This window comes from Phoenix dactylifera, chromosome 5 (assembly GCF_051530095.1).
Source record: "Phoenix dactylifera cultivar Ajwa chromosome 5, Ajwa_hap1_PhDact_Kaust_v1.1, whole genome shotgun sequence".
Classification (NCBI taxonomy): Eukaryota; Viridiplantae; Streptophyta; class Magnoliopsida; order Arecales; family Arecaceae; genus Phoenix; species Phoenix dactylifera.
In genome coordinates this window covers 30,146,587-30,160,663 of record NC_143194.1, presented here as the reverse complement: position 1 = coordinate 30,160,663, position 14,077 = coordinate 30,146,587, and the positions used below count along the sequence as shown (strand labels likewise).

The following is a 14,077-nucleotide window of genomic DNA, read 5'->3' as shown; positions in this document are numbered from 1 at the left end:
TTTAATTATTTATTTATTTTTTTGTGTGAAGAGAGTAGTGGTACAGAGCTTACTCCATGCTCAAAGTCAAATCTATTTATCCATTTGCAAAAAAAAACCAACAAGATAAGGAATAATGACTTGTGAGAACGAACATGGCCCTCGTTTATATGGAATAAACGTTTTGTTGGCTTAAGAAGATGCCTTAATTGGATCAATCACATAACGCCACTTGATTCCATCTTTAATTCGCCATTTATGCACCATACCATGTGTTTATCAATGGGATGTGCGGTGATAATCTTCTTCAAAGATTCTAAATTTCAGTTCAGCTTGTACAATGTACTACTGTGAACCAATAAAATCTCTAGCAGCACAACCAATTTATTTCTCTCCATACTTATTATTTTTTGGTATATCGGCTGCTCACGCTAATCTCGTGTGATTAATGCCATCAAAATTTAGAGAAAGAAGACGACATAAAGATGAGAAACAAATACAAACTAGATTTCAAAGAATCTCTCCAAAATGATAGGCAGTGAAGAAAGCAATCCAATTAGTTGTTTTATTCGTAATTCGATATACATGCATAGTCGGAATGATATTGGACTTCCTCAGCATCCCATTTCTATTGGTACATAGAAATACGAAAATTATGACTCATGCAATTATTTAACCTTCCCACCTCCGGATTGGTTGAAGTCCGTGACCTTGTATTGAAAACATGCATGGCATCGACACAGGTCGAAATTTTTTCTTCCTGTAGCGGCACCAATTCCAAGACACCGACACTAATGCAAGCGGTGCACGAGGCAAGCGAACCTAGCCCCTAGTCGTGAGGCCGATTGAACCCCCCATCTCTCTCTATAATCTTTTATCCCGCTTTTCCTTTGGATGGCGGGGATATGGCAAGTAGTCGCGTTCCCGTGACAGACGACAAATACAGTCGGCATTGCACTTATTAGCTCACCCGCACCCCCCCGTCTTTTCACCGCCACCGCATTCCCTCCCCAACTTCTCTCCCCCTCGCTTCCCGTCCTTCCTATATTCGTTGCAACGCACCCGCGATCCCACAGAGTTTGACGCAGAATCGTGACGCCGTGAATCAAAAACCAGCATCGAATGGGGAAGAAGGCCGGCTGGTTCTCAACCGTCAAGAGAGTCTTCAAGCCCTCCTCCTTAAAAGACCTCGACCGAAGGGTCAGTCTCTCCCCTCACCATCCCCACGCTTCCAAATTCGATCTAAAATTGATTTTTTCCGGAATTATTTTTCCCAGAGGCAGAGGGGGAGGGAGGTCGAGGCGGAGGGAAATGACACGCCGGAGATAGTGTCGGTGGAGCATTTCCCGGCGGAGACGTCGCCGGAGGCCACGAACGACGGCGGCGGGTCGTTGGGGGCGGCAGAGGAGGAGGACAGGGAGCACGCGATCGCGGTGGCGGTGGCGACGGCGGCTGCGGCCGAGGCGGCCGCTGCGGCCGCGGAGGCGGCGGCAAAGGTGGTGAGGCTGGCGGGGTACGGCCGGCTCTCTAGGGAGGAGAAGGCCGCGGTTCGCATCCAGTCCTATTACCGCGGATACCTGGTACGTCGCCGATTCCCTTGTCCTACATCGTTTCCCCCTTTTTTTTTCGAATCAAAAAATTCATCTTTATGTGCGATTAACGAATGGAAACCTAGTTACGCAGCCTTTATAAAAAGAAATTAGGGAAAATGAGAAAAAAAATTTCGCTCAAGAGATGCAGGGCTTTTCATGTGAATCCGACGAACAATTGTGTGATATAACGCCACGTTTGCTTGGCACCATCCTCCATTACTTTTCTAAGACCACCCAACGGCCCCCAACACACACACACCAAAAAACCCCATCCTAGGATTTCCTAATTAATAGTTCTATTCTATTTTATTTATTTATTTTCTACTAAAATAATTATTTTATATAGTATGAGTACGAATATATATAATAAAATTAAAAAATAATAAGTCTCAGAGTTTTCCATGCAACTCTTCCTCTCCAAACTACCATAACAACATAATTACAAAAAATGACAATTAACAATGGCGAAAAAACAGCATAGTTATATAATAGAGAAAGTTATTATACTTTGAATTTTTATACAGATGAATATTTGGAAGCATCATATTTTGATGAGAAGGACCTACGGCTGCTTTCTTTTTAATAAAGAATGTGTATAATGGGAGTCTGCAAAATGGTTATTATTGCTATTATAGAAGTTATCATTTAAGATGGATATTATGGTAGTTATAATGTTATTATGACATCCGTTGCTTTAAGAATGGTCCCTGGTTTTCTATCCGCTAGTGGGTTTGGCAGACTTGCCCGACCAACAGGTGGAAAAGCTGTGGACCCAAAGGCTATGATTACTAGGTTTTGGGTTCAGATTGCAAAGGGTCAGGTCTGGTCTTGCAGCACGGATTATTGGAACTTGGAACCACCGTCAGGACATGGACCATACGGACTCGATCCGATCTCAGCCATGCAACACCACACTTGCTTTTAGTTGGTTCCTTGTCTGCTACATTAAGTAATATATAACTCTAATAAATAACCCTTCTACTCTAATAAAATAAGTTTTATACAACTTTTTTCAGCCTTTTGAGTATCAATTCCTTTTCATTATTGTTTTATGTTATTTTATTATAATTCGGTACCATAACCCTGTTGCTCTTCACGGGTTTTATTAATTGGAATGAACCTGACAAGATAAAAGGCCTTGCCTATGCTCAGTCAGGAAGTCCTGTTCGCGAAAATGGGCAGATCCTCTTCACCTAAAGAGCCTACATCGTCGTACGTGTTACGACTCGATTATGTTGCAAAATTCCTGCAGCAAGCACGACATGAGATCCAAAGTAGACTTTGTTAATTTCGCTTGCACCGAAAGCGTTTTGGTGTCAACGTTTTATCATGTTCACGTATAGTAAGAGCCTTATCGGCAAAAAATACGACTTGATTGGTTTGTGGCAGAAAAAAAAAAGAAAAAGAAAAAATATGGTTGACAAAAAAAAGAAGAATTTTTTTTATTTGATTAGAATTTTAAAATAAAAAACAGTATTTTTATGGAAATAAAATTTTTATATTTTATTGAAAAGAAAAATTTGCTAGGAACATGAAAAAGCTTTTCCACGGATAATTGAGATTTTTTTGTCAAAACTATTTTTAAACTATCAAAATCTAAATCTATAAATAAAATCTTTTTTTATTAAATATATAATAAGTATTTCATACAATTATTTAAAAAAATAGATGCTCAATCAAACATAAGTTATTTTAGAATGTACCATTTTTTTAGTTAATTAAATATATCAAATTTTTTTTTCAGGCATCATAATTTTAAGTATCGGCTTTCCAAAATATATATATATATATATTTTTTTTTCCCACAAATCAAACTGAGTTAAATTGTTAAAGTTCAACACTGCAACCACATGATGTACACTGTGTCAACAAATGATGTATGCTTCGGTTCTTTGTTTTTATTTGTTTTTCTTTTATATATCACCCGGCGAAGATCCTTGGAGCGATATTTGCAACCTGTAGGTGGCTGAACTGGAACCTTATTTTACTTATTGCACAAACTGTGAGCCATTTTGAATTTGGTCTTTTGTTTGACTGGTATTCTGGGATTGATCCTTAGCTGCACTGGCTGATTTCTTGTATTCTTTAGATCTTTGTAGACTACAGTTCACGGGTAGCTTCGCCACCCTTTTTTTTAATTTTAAGAGAGAGAGAACAAAGTGTTGAACCATCTTTTGGTTGCAACAGTCGAACCATATTAACATGGGGAACGTGGTACAGGCCCGGAGAGCCCTGCGGGCCTTGAGAGGGCTGGTGCGGCTGCAGGCCCTGTTCCGAGGTCACCACGTCCGGAAGCAGGCCCAGATGACGATGCGCTGCATGCAGGCCCTCGTCCGCGTCCAGGCCCGCGTACGCGCTCGCCGCATCCAGTTCTCCCAGCACTCTCGCAGCTCCCTCTTCCCCCGCCCTCCCTCCACCGCCACCAAAGTCCTGACCCACGAACCCTTCTCCGACTACCTCGACCACATCAAAGGTGGAGGCCGTGACCACCACCGCCACCGCCGCCAAGACTTCGCTATGGAAGAACAATACGAGGACGAAGAAGAAGAACAAGGAAGCCATCCCATCGGTAACAAAAGCCCCTCATCCAAGGACGGCTTTGGCTTTAGAGACTGGGACGCGGGCCACCAAACCTTGGAGACCATGAAGGCCAACTCCCAGCGCAAGCATGACGCCGTCATTCGTCGTGAAAGAGCCCTCGCGTATGCTTACACTTCACAGGTATCCATTTCTATCTTCAGTTGTCTCTAGTATGCAGTTAACACGGTACTACATTGACACACTTCATCTGTACACAATTGGCAGCAGCAGTGGAAGCCTGAGAAGCCCCAGTGGGGTTGGAACTGGCTGGAGCGCTGGATGGCCACCCAGCAGTGGCAGGCCAGGCGCGATGCACCGCCGGTGCCGCCTGAGAGCTCCTACGTCACGGCCACCAACACCGTAGACCTGTCGGAGAAGACCGTCGAGATGGACCTTGGACGAAGCCCATCCAATCCGGTGCACGATCGTCGGGATGAGACTACGGCGGTGCCGAGTTACATGGCTGCGACTCAGTCAGCCAGGGCCAAGGTTCGGAGCCATGTACCGGCGGCCAGGCGGCATGCGGCTCAGTGGAATCCGTCGACTGGGAGGGCGGGGTCGGGGCTCAGCAGGGAGTCGTCGAGCTCGGGAGGACCTGGGAGGAGCCCGAGCCGCGGGGGTGGTGGGCTCCGTGTTCAGACAAGGCGGCACACAGGGTACAGTCCGGATTCCAGCTACGGTGAGGATGACTGGACGCCGCCGGTGGGAGGGGACGGGAGGAGGGGCATATACGTTTGATGGATGCATGGATGCATGCATGCATGGGTCGTGTACTTATATCCGTGCTGTTGTTATCTATCATGCGTGATGATCGATCGAGTCTTGAGTTCTTGTTGGATTTGGATTTGTTATTTATATAATATTTTTGTTTTTTTGGTATATATATATATATATATATAGTTTATGCGCTGCTTGTGATAAAAGACAGAGCATCTTTGGATGCTGGAAAGTCGAAAATATTGTAAATATTTTAAAATAGTGAGGGAATCGGAACTAGTGTGGAGTGGAGTTTTGGGGAATTTTATATAAAATTAAAATGGCGAACGTTTTGTTTTCGTGCGATGTAGAATTTTTTCTATAAAAAATATGTTCCTTACCCGAGTTGCATTTTTGCCAATTGGCACATCCCCTTAAAAATGTCTCAATCTGGTCCATAAAATTGCAATTTTGATCGACAATGACTTAATTTTTATCATCTCCTTAATAAGATGGTTGCATGACTATCACATGATGGTCTAAATGATTCAAAATTTCTAAAATACCTCTCTGAAATCTAAAACCGTCCGGCTACTTCATCCTCTTTGACCACCTTCGATGGCTCCTTTTGCGGCATAGCAAGTGAGAGTGATGAGGCATAGTAGCAGCATCGACCACTTCGAGATGGTGCGAGCAGTGCAAACCTGCAACTTGCTGTTGATAGACAACAGGAAGATCCAAGCTTGGACCGTCGAGAAGAAGCTGAGGGCCATAGGCTTCTCCATCCATCGCGCCCTCATCTCTCACTTCCTCTCTTTGCCATTGCTAATGTCCTTTGCTCCCTCATGGCTCTCGAAACATCTTCATAGAATTGACCAAGTGAGAATGCCCCACACTTCGGTCGGCTTGATCAAAATAAAATTCATCGAATTATGCTCGGACTAGGACACAAATAGTTCAATAAAAATTGTGGTGATCAAATATAACAATGCCTCGCAGGAGCCAAGATGGGAGCTGAAACGTCACCCGACGATCATGGATCAGGATGCTTTACTAGGGTTGACCCAAAATCATGAAGAAAAGTATCCTACTCGTCTATCATCTCTAGAGATAGTAGAAAAAGAAAATCTAGATAGAGAGAGACATTATACAGAGAGAATAAAGAAGAGAGAGAATCTTTGTTCGGGTTCAATCAGGGTTTTGAGTTTGATTGTCAATAGCACGGGTCAACCTAGATTATTCAACATGTCTTGCCATGAATTAAGAGAAAAAACTTTGCAGAGAGAGAAAGCGGGGAAGAGAGAGATCGGAGAGAGGCATAGAGAGCAAGGTCTGTCTCCATCCAAGGGAAGAAAAAAGGAAGAGGGAGAAGGTGGTTGTGGTGGTGCCTCAAGCCAAGGAACTTATGGCTACCCACTATGGGTGGCAATGACTGGTGGCATCAGATCAAAACAAGAGTTTCCGACCCCCTCTTGAATCATGGAACTGAGGTGCCTCGGTGGTCGGAACTCTGGTCAAGGCCATAGCCATCAAGGGAGCCAGAGAGAGATTTAGTGACAAGCGCTGATGACGAAACAAATCAAAATCAATAAGAGAAGCGATCGATCCAATAAAATAGGAAAACATAGCACATCACCCTTTTCCACCAAAAATTCGAAGATTACCGACCTAATTGAGGCTCTCGACGACCCCAGAAGAAGGAGAGAAAGAGTAGCTTAAGAGAGGTCAGGTCCTTATCTGGTTTTCGACGGCGGTTAACCACGACAATGACGTTGACACAGTCGACGACCGCAGAAGAAATTGAAAAGAAATTTGGTGACGGCTGGGTTCTTCGGTGAAGTGGAAGAGGGATGAGTGAGGGAGCTTTAAATAGTGCTTGTCCATGATCAGAATCCGACCTGAAGTCGGATTTCGTCCGACCAACTCAAAGAGGAAGAAGACTCCCGTTAGGAGACCTCTTCTCTCCAGGCACGTGTGTGGCACATGCAATTTTTTTTCTTTTTTTTTTGTTGGGCCAAAGTGAGTGGGCCGGCCAAGTGGACCAGGCCCAATTTGCTGGATTTTACATTATCATTTAGGAGACATAAATAAGGATTCTAGTCATTCGGGAGTTTAATTGGATGAAGAAATAAAATTTAACGTGGCTAAAAGTTTAAAGAAAAAGGTTCAATTTGGAAGAAAAAAGTGTACACAATTCTTAGCGATGAGAAAGGCATGGGGTAATTAAATTAATTTTTTAAAAAATAGAGAAAAATATTCTTGATATAAATATTGATAGATGGACTCGAGAAAAAATATTCATCAACTTCAAAACTGTCATTTTACTATAATATATATATATATATATATATATATATATATATATATATATATATATATATATATATATATATATATATCCCGTGAACATTAAAATAGAAGGTAGAAAACTACAACTATGGAATAGGCAAGATGGCAAAAAGTTAAAGAAAATTTTGTTGAAAAATGAAAAAACGTGACATCTGAAAAAAGGCTCAAAGTTTGGCAAGCAACGAAAAGATAATTTAATGCATAAGGCATTGAAGGAATCAAAATGTCTCCTGTAACCAGGGGAAATTGTCAGGGGGTTGCGGTGGGGATGATCTCACATGAAAATTTATAATTATATATATTTTTGCTTTAAGAAAAAATATATAGAACCGGCCGGACAAATGATAGATGCAAGCCCATATTAATTAACCAGAATTCTCCATGACGCTGCCCCCACACCGCAGTGCTTTGTATCCATGGGTGGCCGCCAGCAGTAGACGAAGGATCACCAAGTAAGCATTGTTTGCTTATAAACTATGGAGTCGTTTGGTATGAGATGATCGTCCCATAATCAAAAATAATATGGATGAAGGTGATGAAATCACCGTATTTGGTTGCACCACGGTGATCTTACATGGCGGTGATCCTAAATCACATCCACTCTTCAAGTCACCGCCCAACTCGATGATGGAATATCTATCCTTGAGGTCGGAAATCTAAGATCACTCCAGGATAGTGATCCTGGATTGAAATTTAAAGACAAAAATACCCCTTAATTTTGTAAAAAAATAAATATATCAATATACCATCAATATATTATATCATTGTTATATATATATTATTATGTTGATATTATATATTATATTAATGATATATATATATATATATTATATTATAATATATTACTAATCATATTGTTATCTTATTATTATAAAAGAATAATTTTAAATTATAGTAGAAATATATTATTATATTTTATATTTATATAAAAATATTAAATATATTACTCCTATCTACCTTATTTTTATAATCAAAATAATTATTAATATTAAAAAATCTATTATAAATATAAATTAAAATATTAATTCTATAATGAAAAATAACATATTTTTATAAGATTAATAATTTATAGGAGTAATAAATATATTTTTATAGAATATATTAATAATTAATATATTGATAAATATATTAATATTTTATATGATTAATAAATATATGATAAGGGTTACTAAAAGTAGAATATGTGACAAAATTATGGCGCTATTATAGGAATTAGCATATTGACTTACATTTTTTATTAATGAAAATTAAAAACATATAAAAGTCTATCTAAGATATATTATAGATATTTATGGTATTATGTGGTCCGTGATCTTGAATCTCCGTAACATACCAAATAAGTTACTCATGGATATCCGGAGATTTTTAATCACTGGATCATGAACTACCGAACATATTGATCTTAAATCATTAGGAATCAAATTATTCTAGCATTTGGATCACTAGGAATCTTAAATAACTGTGGTGACCTTGTTTGTGCCGTACATCCCCCGATCGCGGCCTTCGTCCATTTTTATTTCGTCTTGCAAGCGCGCCACGCATTAATAAGTGGATTTCAGCGCCGCAAAATAGCTTCTGCTTGACTTGGACTCTCTCCTTGACGGATCATAGCCACGTCTGGGTGCCAACTTGGGCGTACCGTACTAAAACTTTTGTATTTGTTTTTGATATCCACGTGTCAAGCAGCAGAGCATGTATTGTGCGTAGTGGAAGGCCTTGTAGCGTCGTTCCCTGGATCCTATAAATGGGGCAAGCTTAGATCGTTTGGGCCGATGCTCTTTTTCGTTCGCTTGGTTTCCGGGTTACGAGAGTAAGCGACTCTCGTTCTGGCCCTCGTCGTTCTTCTATTCGCCCGTGCTTTTGGCTAGGGTTTCTTCGGAGCAGAAGCGGCCGTTCTCGATCGAAGAGGTGAGGGCGTCTTTTCCTCCTCCGTCTCCTCCCTCCCTCTCGTCTCTCCCCTCTGCCTCCTATTTTGGTCCGTCCTCAAATTTTCGGCGGAAAAGGGGTAAAAACTAGGGTTTATGCCTCCCACATCATTCGCCGGAACTGTTTTCTATTTTTCCCTTTTTCTTTTTCTCTCTCTTTCTCGTTCTTTCTCGTTCTCAATCTTTTCGATTTCTACCCTTCCCTTTTTTTTTTTTATTTCACCTCTTGCCCTAGAGTTTTGCGGTCACAATATATCTTCTTGCGCTTTCTGGGAAAATTTCTGGATACACCGGCTTTCATATAATCAGTGCTAAATATTTTTAATTTTTTCGGTAGTTTTCGGGGGCTTGATTCGAAAAGAAACGTTTTTGATTGCCCTTTCTATCATTGAAAATTCGGAAAAGTTGTAAGGGAAGAAATAAAGAAAATCGTGGATTCATTTTACGTGTGATATCTTCAGCTAGTGTGGACCATGACCTGTTGAATTCACAAAAATGTGATGGTTTATCCATGTAGGTAAGTAGTCGCTAATGTCTGATTGGCTGTCACAGAGAATTTTGGTGACCACTGGGTATGCTTTTGTAAACTATCAGGGATGTGCATTTAGGTATCAAAATTACTGCACATGTACTTTTGCCCATCAGAGAAGATTAAAAAATTTACCTTTTATAGGGTAGCCATTCTTTTGCTAGTGTTTGATTTTGTTTTGTTCTAATCACTATATAGTTTTCAAGTTACAACTGTGAATTGATTGATCGAGTAGTTTTTTCTAAATGCCAGATTGTAAGCTTGAATCCGTCTATGTATCAATAAAAGAAAGAAAGTAAGCCTCTATAATTTATTGCATCTATATTAAGTTATGATTCTGCTAAATAATATTTGTTTTCATTCTGGTTTCCGTGCTTTTTTATGGCTTGATGTATTGGTTATTTCTTTCTGTTAATAGTTTTCAACCTATTTTCTTTTCCTGGTGTTCCGAGAGAAGCAGGGAAGGGCATGTTCATTCCACTGATGCCCTATCTTCCCCCCTTCCCGATAGCTATGTTATATGTGTGAGGGTTTTTGCTGTTGAATTTTTTCTGCCATCGCCGCCAAATTCTCCACAAGAAGACTTTATGGCATTATTTTTTTTTCTCTTGAACTGGAATATAATTGCAAGATCTGTAACTAGAATTCATGAATGTGCTTGATAGCATGTGGCATACAGCTGATAACTTCTGAGAACTTGTCACAGTGAAACCTGATGATCATTTGATGAGTTTTGAACCACTAAGGATGCATGTTTTTTGTATGGAGAATTGCTGAAGAAACAAGATTTTTCCTATTTTGTTTTTTTAACAAATAAATGTTTATTCTTGATTGCTTAGTGTTATACTTTGAAGTTGTCTTATTGTGACTGAATCTTTATATAAAATTTTTAATTCATGCAATTCCCTTTCTCAAATGGTGGTGGCGGTGGGGGGTGGGCATATGATGGTTGAATGAATAAAATTTGTTATGCTCTTTGTTAGTTTTTCAAATTTCGTCCTGGTTTTCATGTCTTAATGAAAAACATTTCATTTCCATGTCCCACACAATTGGACCATATTTGTAAGTTTTGATCTTGCCTATCTTTTGGTTGATGTACTGGTTGTTTCTATAGTCACCATCTATTTTTTGTTTTGGTGTTCAAAACAAGGCACGGAGGTTTCATTTACACACTCAAAGAGGCCTTATTGAAGTTTCTTTTTCATGTCCTTTTTTTTGCATTTCAAGTTTGTCATCTTCCACAAACATTGAGCAGCTTAACTCAGCATATGACCTCTTGATTTAGAATTCAGCCAGAGTGTATTAAAAAAGCAGATAATGGGCTTGTAAAGGCTAGATGGTTTTAAAGCAGATAGTGGGTACTATGAACTCAAAGACACCTGTTAAAGCATATCAGTGTTTTCTTACTGAGAATAGATACCAATACATCAACTTCATGCAAAAAAAATGATAAGCTATAAAACATTATCAACCTAACATCAAATACCATATCCACATTCATATGATGTAAAAGGTCCATAATCTAATGACAACTATTATCATCTGCCAAACATAATAAACATATGATGAAGATGTTTATGATCATGTAGCATCAGCCAAAAATAAAGATGTCTGACATGCTAGGTGGTGTGTCTGCTGTGAAGCGGGAGCTCTAGCATTGGATCTTTGGTGGTGCAATGCTTGGAAGGATGCCTTTTTGTTTCTCACTCTTCATTCTTCTCTTCCCTTCTTCTTTCCCACTTTCTGTTCGATTAGAGCACAGAATAAGTGATGCGACCCTTCTTTTAATAGATATCAACATGTCAAATCATTGTCTAATTGCTGAACAAGTCCAATTAGGAACAGTCCAGCACCTGGTATAAAGCAACAATACAGCTTTTCACTCACTATATCGATGCTTTAGGCCCTTGCACTATATGAGGCTGCGGTGACACATGGCATAGCTGCTTAGGTGCGAAATCACTAAAGTGGATGCTGCAGCTGATTTTGAAAACAATGTTCATCTACATGCTGTATAGCTGGTTGCTTGCAAAAACAATGGATTGAGTGTACTAAATATGGGAGAATATTTGTAGGCTTGTTTTTGGGCAGCATGATCACCAAAGTGCATGATTTTTAAACAAAAGATTTAGAATTATGTCCAAACATTCTTATACCCAAGAGTTTCTTTAGAAGATAAGTATAAAAGGCAAATCTTCTTTAAGCTTTTGGTGGTTTACTACAATTAACATTTTGTGTTATTCTATTTTCTTCTTGGATTTAATTTTTGGGCTGTGATTGTTACTTGAGTTATCTAGTTTCTACGTACTTCTTGTTGCTTTGTCTTGGGTTTTGGCTATATTTCTAATGTTGAACCATTTTAATTTTTTTTCTCTTCTTTTATCCCCATCTGGGTTGATCTTGCGATCAGTTCTTCTGCTGATTACTTTCTATTAACTACTTCCTCTATAGTTCTCAACAACTGGAAAGGGCATGGGATTTCTCCCTACGCCTTTGAAGAGTTTATCGTAGTAGCATTTGTCTTCTGGAATTGGATTACAACTAGAATTGGAATACAACTACATGGTTTGTGGCAACAACTCATGGAAATATGTTGAGTTGAATGTAGGTAAATAGTTGATAATGTCTGAGAGCTTGTCATAGGAAAACATGACCTGTGAACCTGACTTTTTAACCATTAGACAAGTAAATGAGGATGATACATTTTAGCATAAGACTTTCATTATTGGGTTAAACGAAAAAAATCTTTATGCATTCAGCATTTTTCTAAGATTTGTGTTCGTCTCATTTTAATTGAGCGGTTATATATATATTTGTGACAATAAAACTATTTGTGGACTAGGCGATATTGTGTATGGGATATTTTGAGATTGATGTGATCCATCAAGCAGAAAAGGAAAGGATAAAATAGCTCAAATCAGTTATTTTTATTGTTATTGTGCTACGAATTTGCCAACTCATATCCTGCTTATGTATGCAGTTTTTTGTGTGTATTTTGTTTTCTGTTTTTGTGTGATTTGGCTGTTTTCTTAAGTGTAGACGTATATTCTTTTGCCCCTCCTTTTTCCGTTGTACTTTTTCTTTCATTGGGTGACTTTCACACTGCTATTTTTATTTCAGGGTTCCAGAATCAGATGTTCACGGCTTTTCTTTGTATTACACGTTCAAGGGGTCCTTATCATAGTTATTTTGTGCGTGTTATGGTTTCTGCTGTTGAGATTAGCCACCATATCCACCAAATCCAGCCAAACCAGAATAACCTATGTAGTTTTTTACTAACTGATTAGACAATGGTTGATGTTACATAGCAAGGTTTTATAGAAATGGGACTGGTTTGTACTTGTTAGAGGGTAGCATGACAACCACATGGTGTGAATTCTACATGACTAAATATCTGATCTCAGGATATCCTGTTAAATATTCTGGTTTTCGTATGTTGCTCTTTTTGTGTCTTTTTTCAGGCAAATCCCAGTGTCCATAATGGTTTTCCTTTTTCCTTGATTGATGTTTTGTTTCTTTATGTTGGTAATCTCTACCTCCTAATTTTTCTTTTGGTGTTCAGTGGCAGAGGGCATGGCTTTTCCATTTACACCTTCAAAGCGACCTTTTGAACGTAGCCTTATAGAACCGAATGGCAGGGGCAAGTTACAAAAGATCACATCTTCCATCACACAGCAGAATCAGTTGAAAGTAGTATCTGGGGCTATTATATTCCGGATGCTTTGCCCTGCTTCCAAATCTGGAAGTGTGATTGGTAAAGGTGGCAGCATTATAGCAAGGATACGCCAGGAGACTGGTGCAAAGATTAGACTTGAAGAAATTGTTCCTGGATGTGATGAGAGGGTAGTTGTTATAATTGGTTCAGAAAAAGATGCAGAAGTTGGTAAAGAGCAAGGTAAGGAAGGTGATGAAGATGCAGAAGCTGCTGATGGTGGTGATGATACCAAGGAAGGTGCAGCTAATGATGAAAGGAAAGAGGAAATTGATGCCATAGAGGACGTGAAATTAGAGAAGACATCTCCGGCGCTTAAGGCTCTCCTGCTTGTTTTTGAGAGGACAATTGAAGGTGAAGTAGAGAGTGATGGTGGCGATGAATCGAGCAACAAGTATTCTTCTGTTACTGTGAGATTACTTGTTCTTTCTAGCCAAGTTGGTTGTCTTCTCGGGAAGGGTGGAAGTGTAATCAAGCAAATGTCAGCTGAAAGTGGGGCCCAGATCAGAATACTTCCAAGAGACAAACTTCCTCTGTGTGCTTCGCCAAATGACGAAATTGTCCAGGTACAAATTTACTTTTTATATCTGAGTGTCTTTATGCATAGAAGGCAAATTAATTTTGAAATTTAATCGCAAAGGTTTCAGAGAGTGTGAATGATTTCTATCGGTCTTTCACTTTAAGGGTTTTCTAATTGGCATTGTTTATTGCATTA

General features: G+C 39.3%; 2 protein-coding genes across 17 annotated transcripts in view; both read left to right on the top strand.

The window, feature by feature from the left end:
- Window positions 1-886: 886 nt before the first annotated feature.
- Window positions 887-5,032, top strand: LOC103702505 (protein IQ-DOMAIN 21). Of its 3 annotated transcripts, none has more exons than XM_089930858.1 (4): window positions 887-1,179; window positions 1,257-1,559; window positions 3,759-4,292; window positions 4,380-5,032. In XM_089930858.1, the coding sequence occupies exons 1-4, from the start codon at window positions 1,102-1,104 to the stop codon at window positions 4,887-4,889; spliced, it is 1,425 nt and encodes a 474-aa protein (XP_089786984.1). In that variant the 5' UTR covers window positions 887-1,101; the 3' UTR covers window positions 4,890-5,032. The 3 variants fall into 3 exon arrangements, with proteins under 3 accessions (XP_089786984.1, XP_089786983.1, XP_008783186.4); XM_089930857.1 differs by having other exon boundaries at window positions 891-1,179; window positions 4,377-5,032; XM_008784964.6 differs by having other exon boundaries at window positions 895-1,179; window positions 3,792-4,292; window positions 4,377-5,032.
- Window positions 5,033-8,960: 3,928 nt separating this feature from the next.
- LOC103702503 (RNA-binding KH domain-containing protein RCF3-like) overlaps window positions 8,961-14,077 on the top strand; it is a 27,505-nt gene continuing 22,388 nt past the window's right edge. For 12 of the 14 annotated variants that reach the window (XR_003384768.4, XR_015987300.1, XR_015987299.1 and 9 more), the window contains exons 1-2: window positions 8,961-9,104; window positions 13,213-13,928. Coding sequence is in view for 8 of the 14 variants with exons in the window: in XM_088722235.2 (XP_088578361.1) it covers window positions 13,224-13,928 (705 nt within the window). In the remaining 6 variants the exon portion in view is untranslated. The remainder of the gene's footprint in view (window positions 9,105-13,212; window positions 13,929-14,077) is intronic. The other 2 variants (XM_088722237.1, XM_088722236.1) reach the window with 1 other exon arrangement.

What these genes read in the sequence shown, in the direction of transcription:
- LOC103702505 (XM_089930857.1), top strand. Translation starts at nt 1,102, where the DNA reads ATGGGGAAGAAGGCCGGCTGGTTCTCAACCGTCAAGAGAGTCTTCAAG. An exon ending in CCTATTACCGCGGATACCTG is followed by an intron (nt 1,560 to 3,758) that starts GTACGTCGCCGA and finishes TGGTTGCAACAG; the next exon opens with TCGAACCATATTAACATGGG. An exon ending in CGTATGCTTACACTTCACAG is followed by an intron (nt 4,293 to 4,376) that starts GTATCCATTTCT and finishes CACAATTGGCAG; the next exon opens with CAGCAGTGGAAGCCTGAGAA.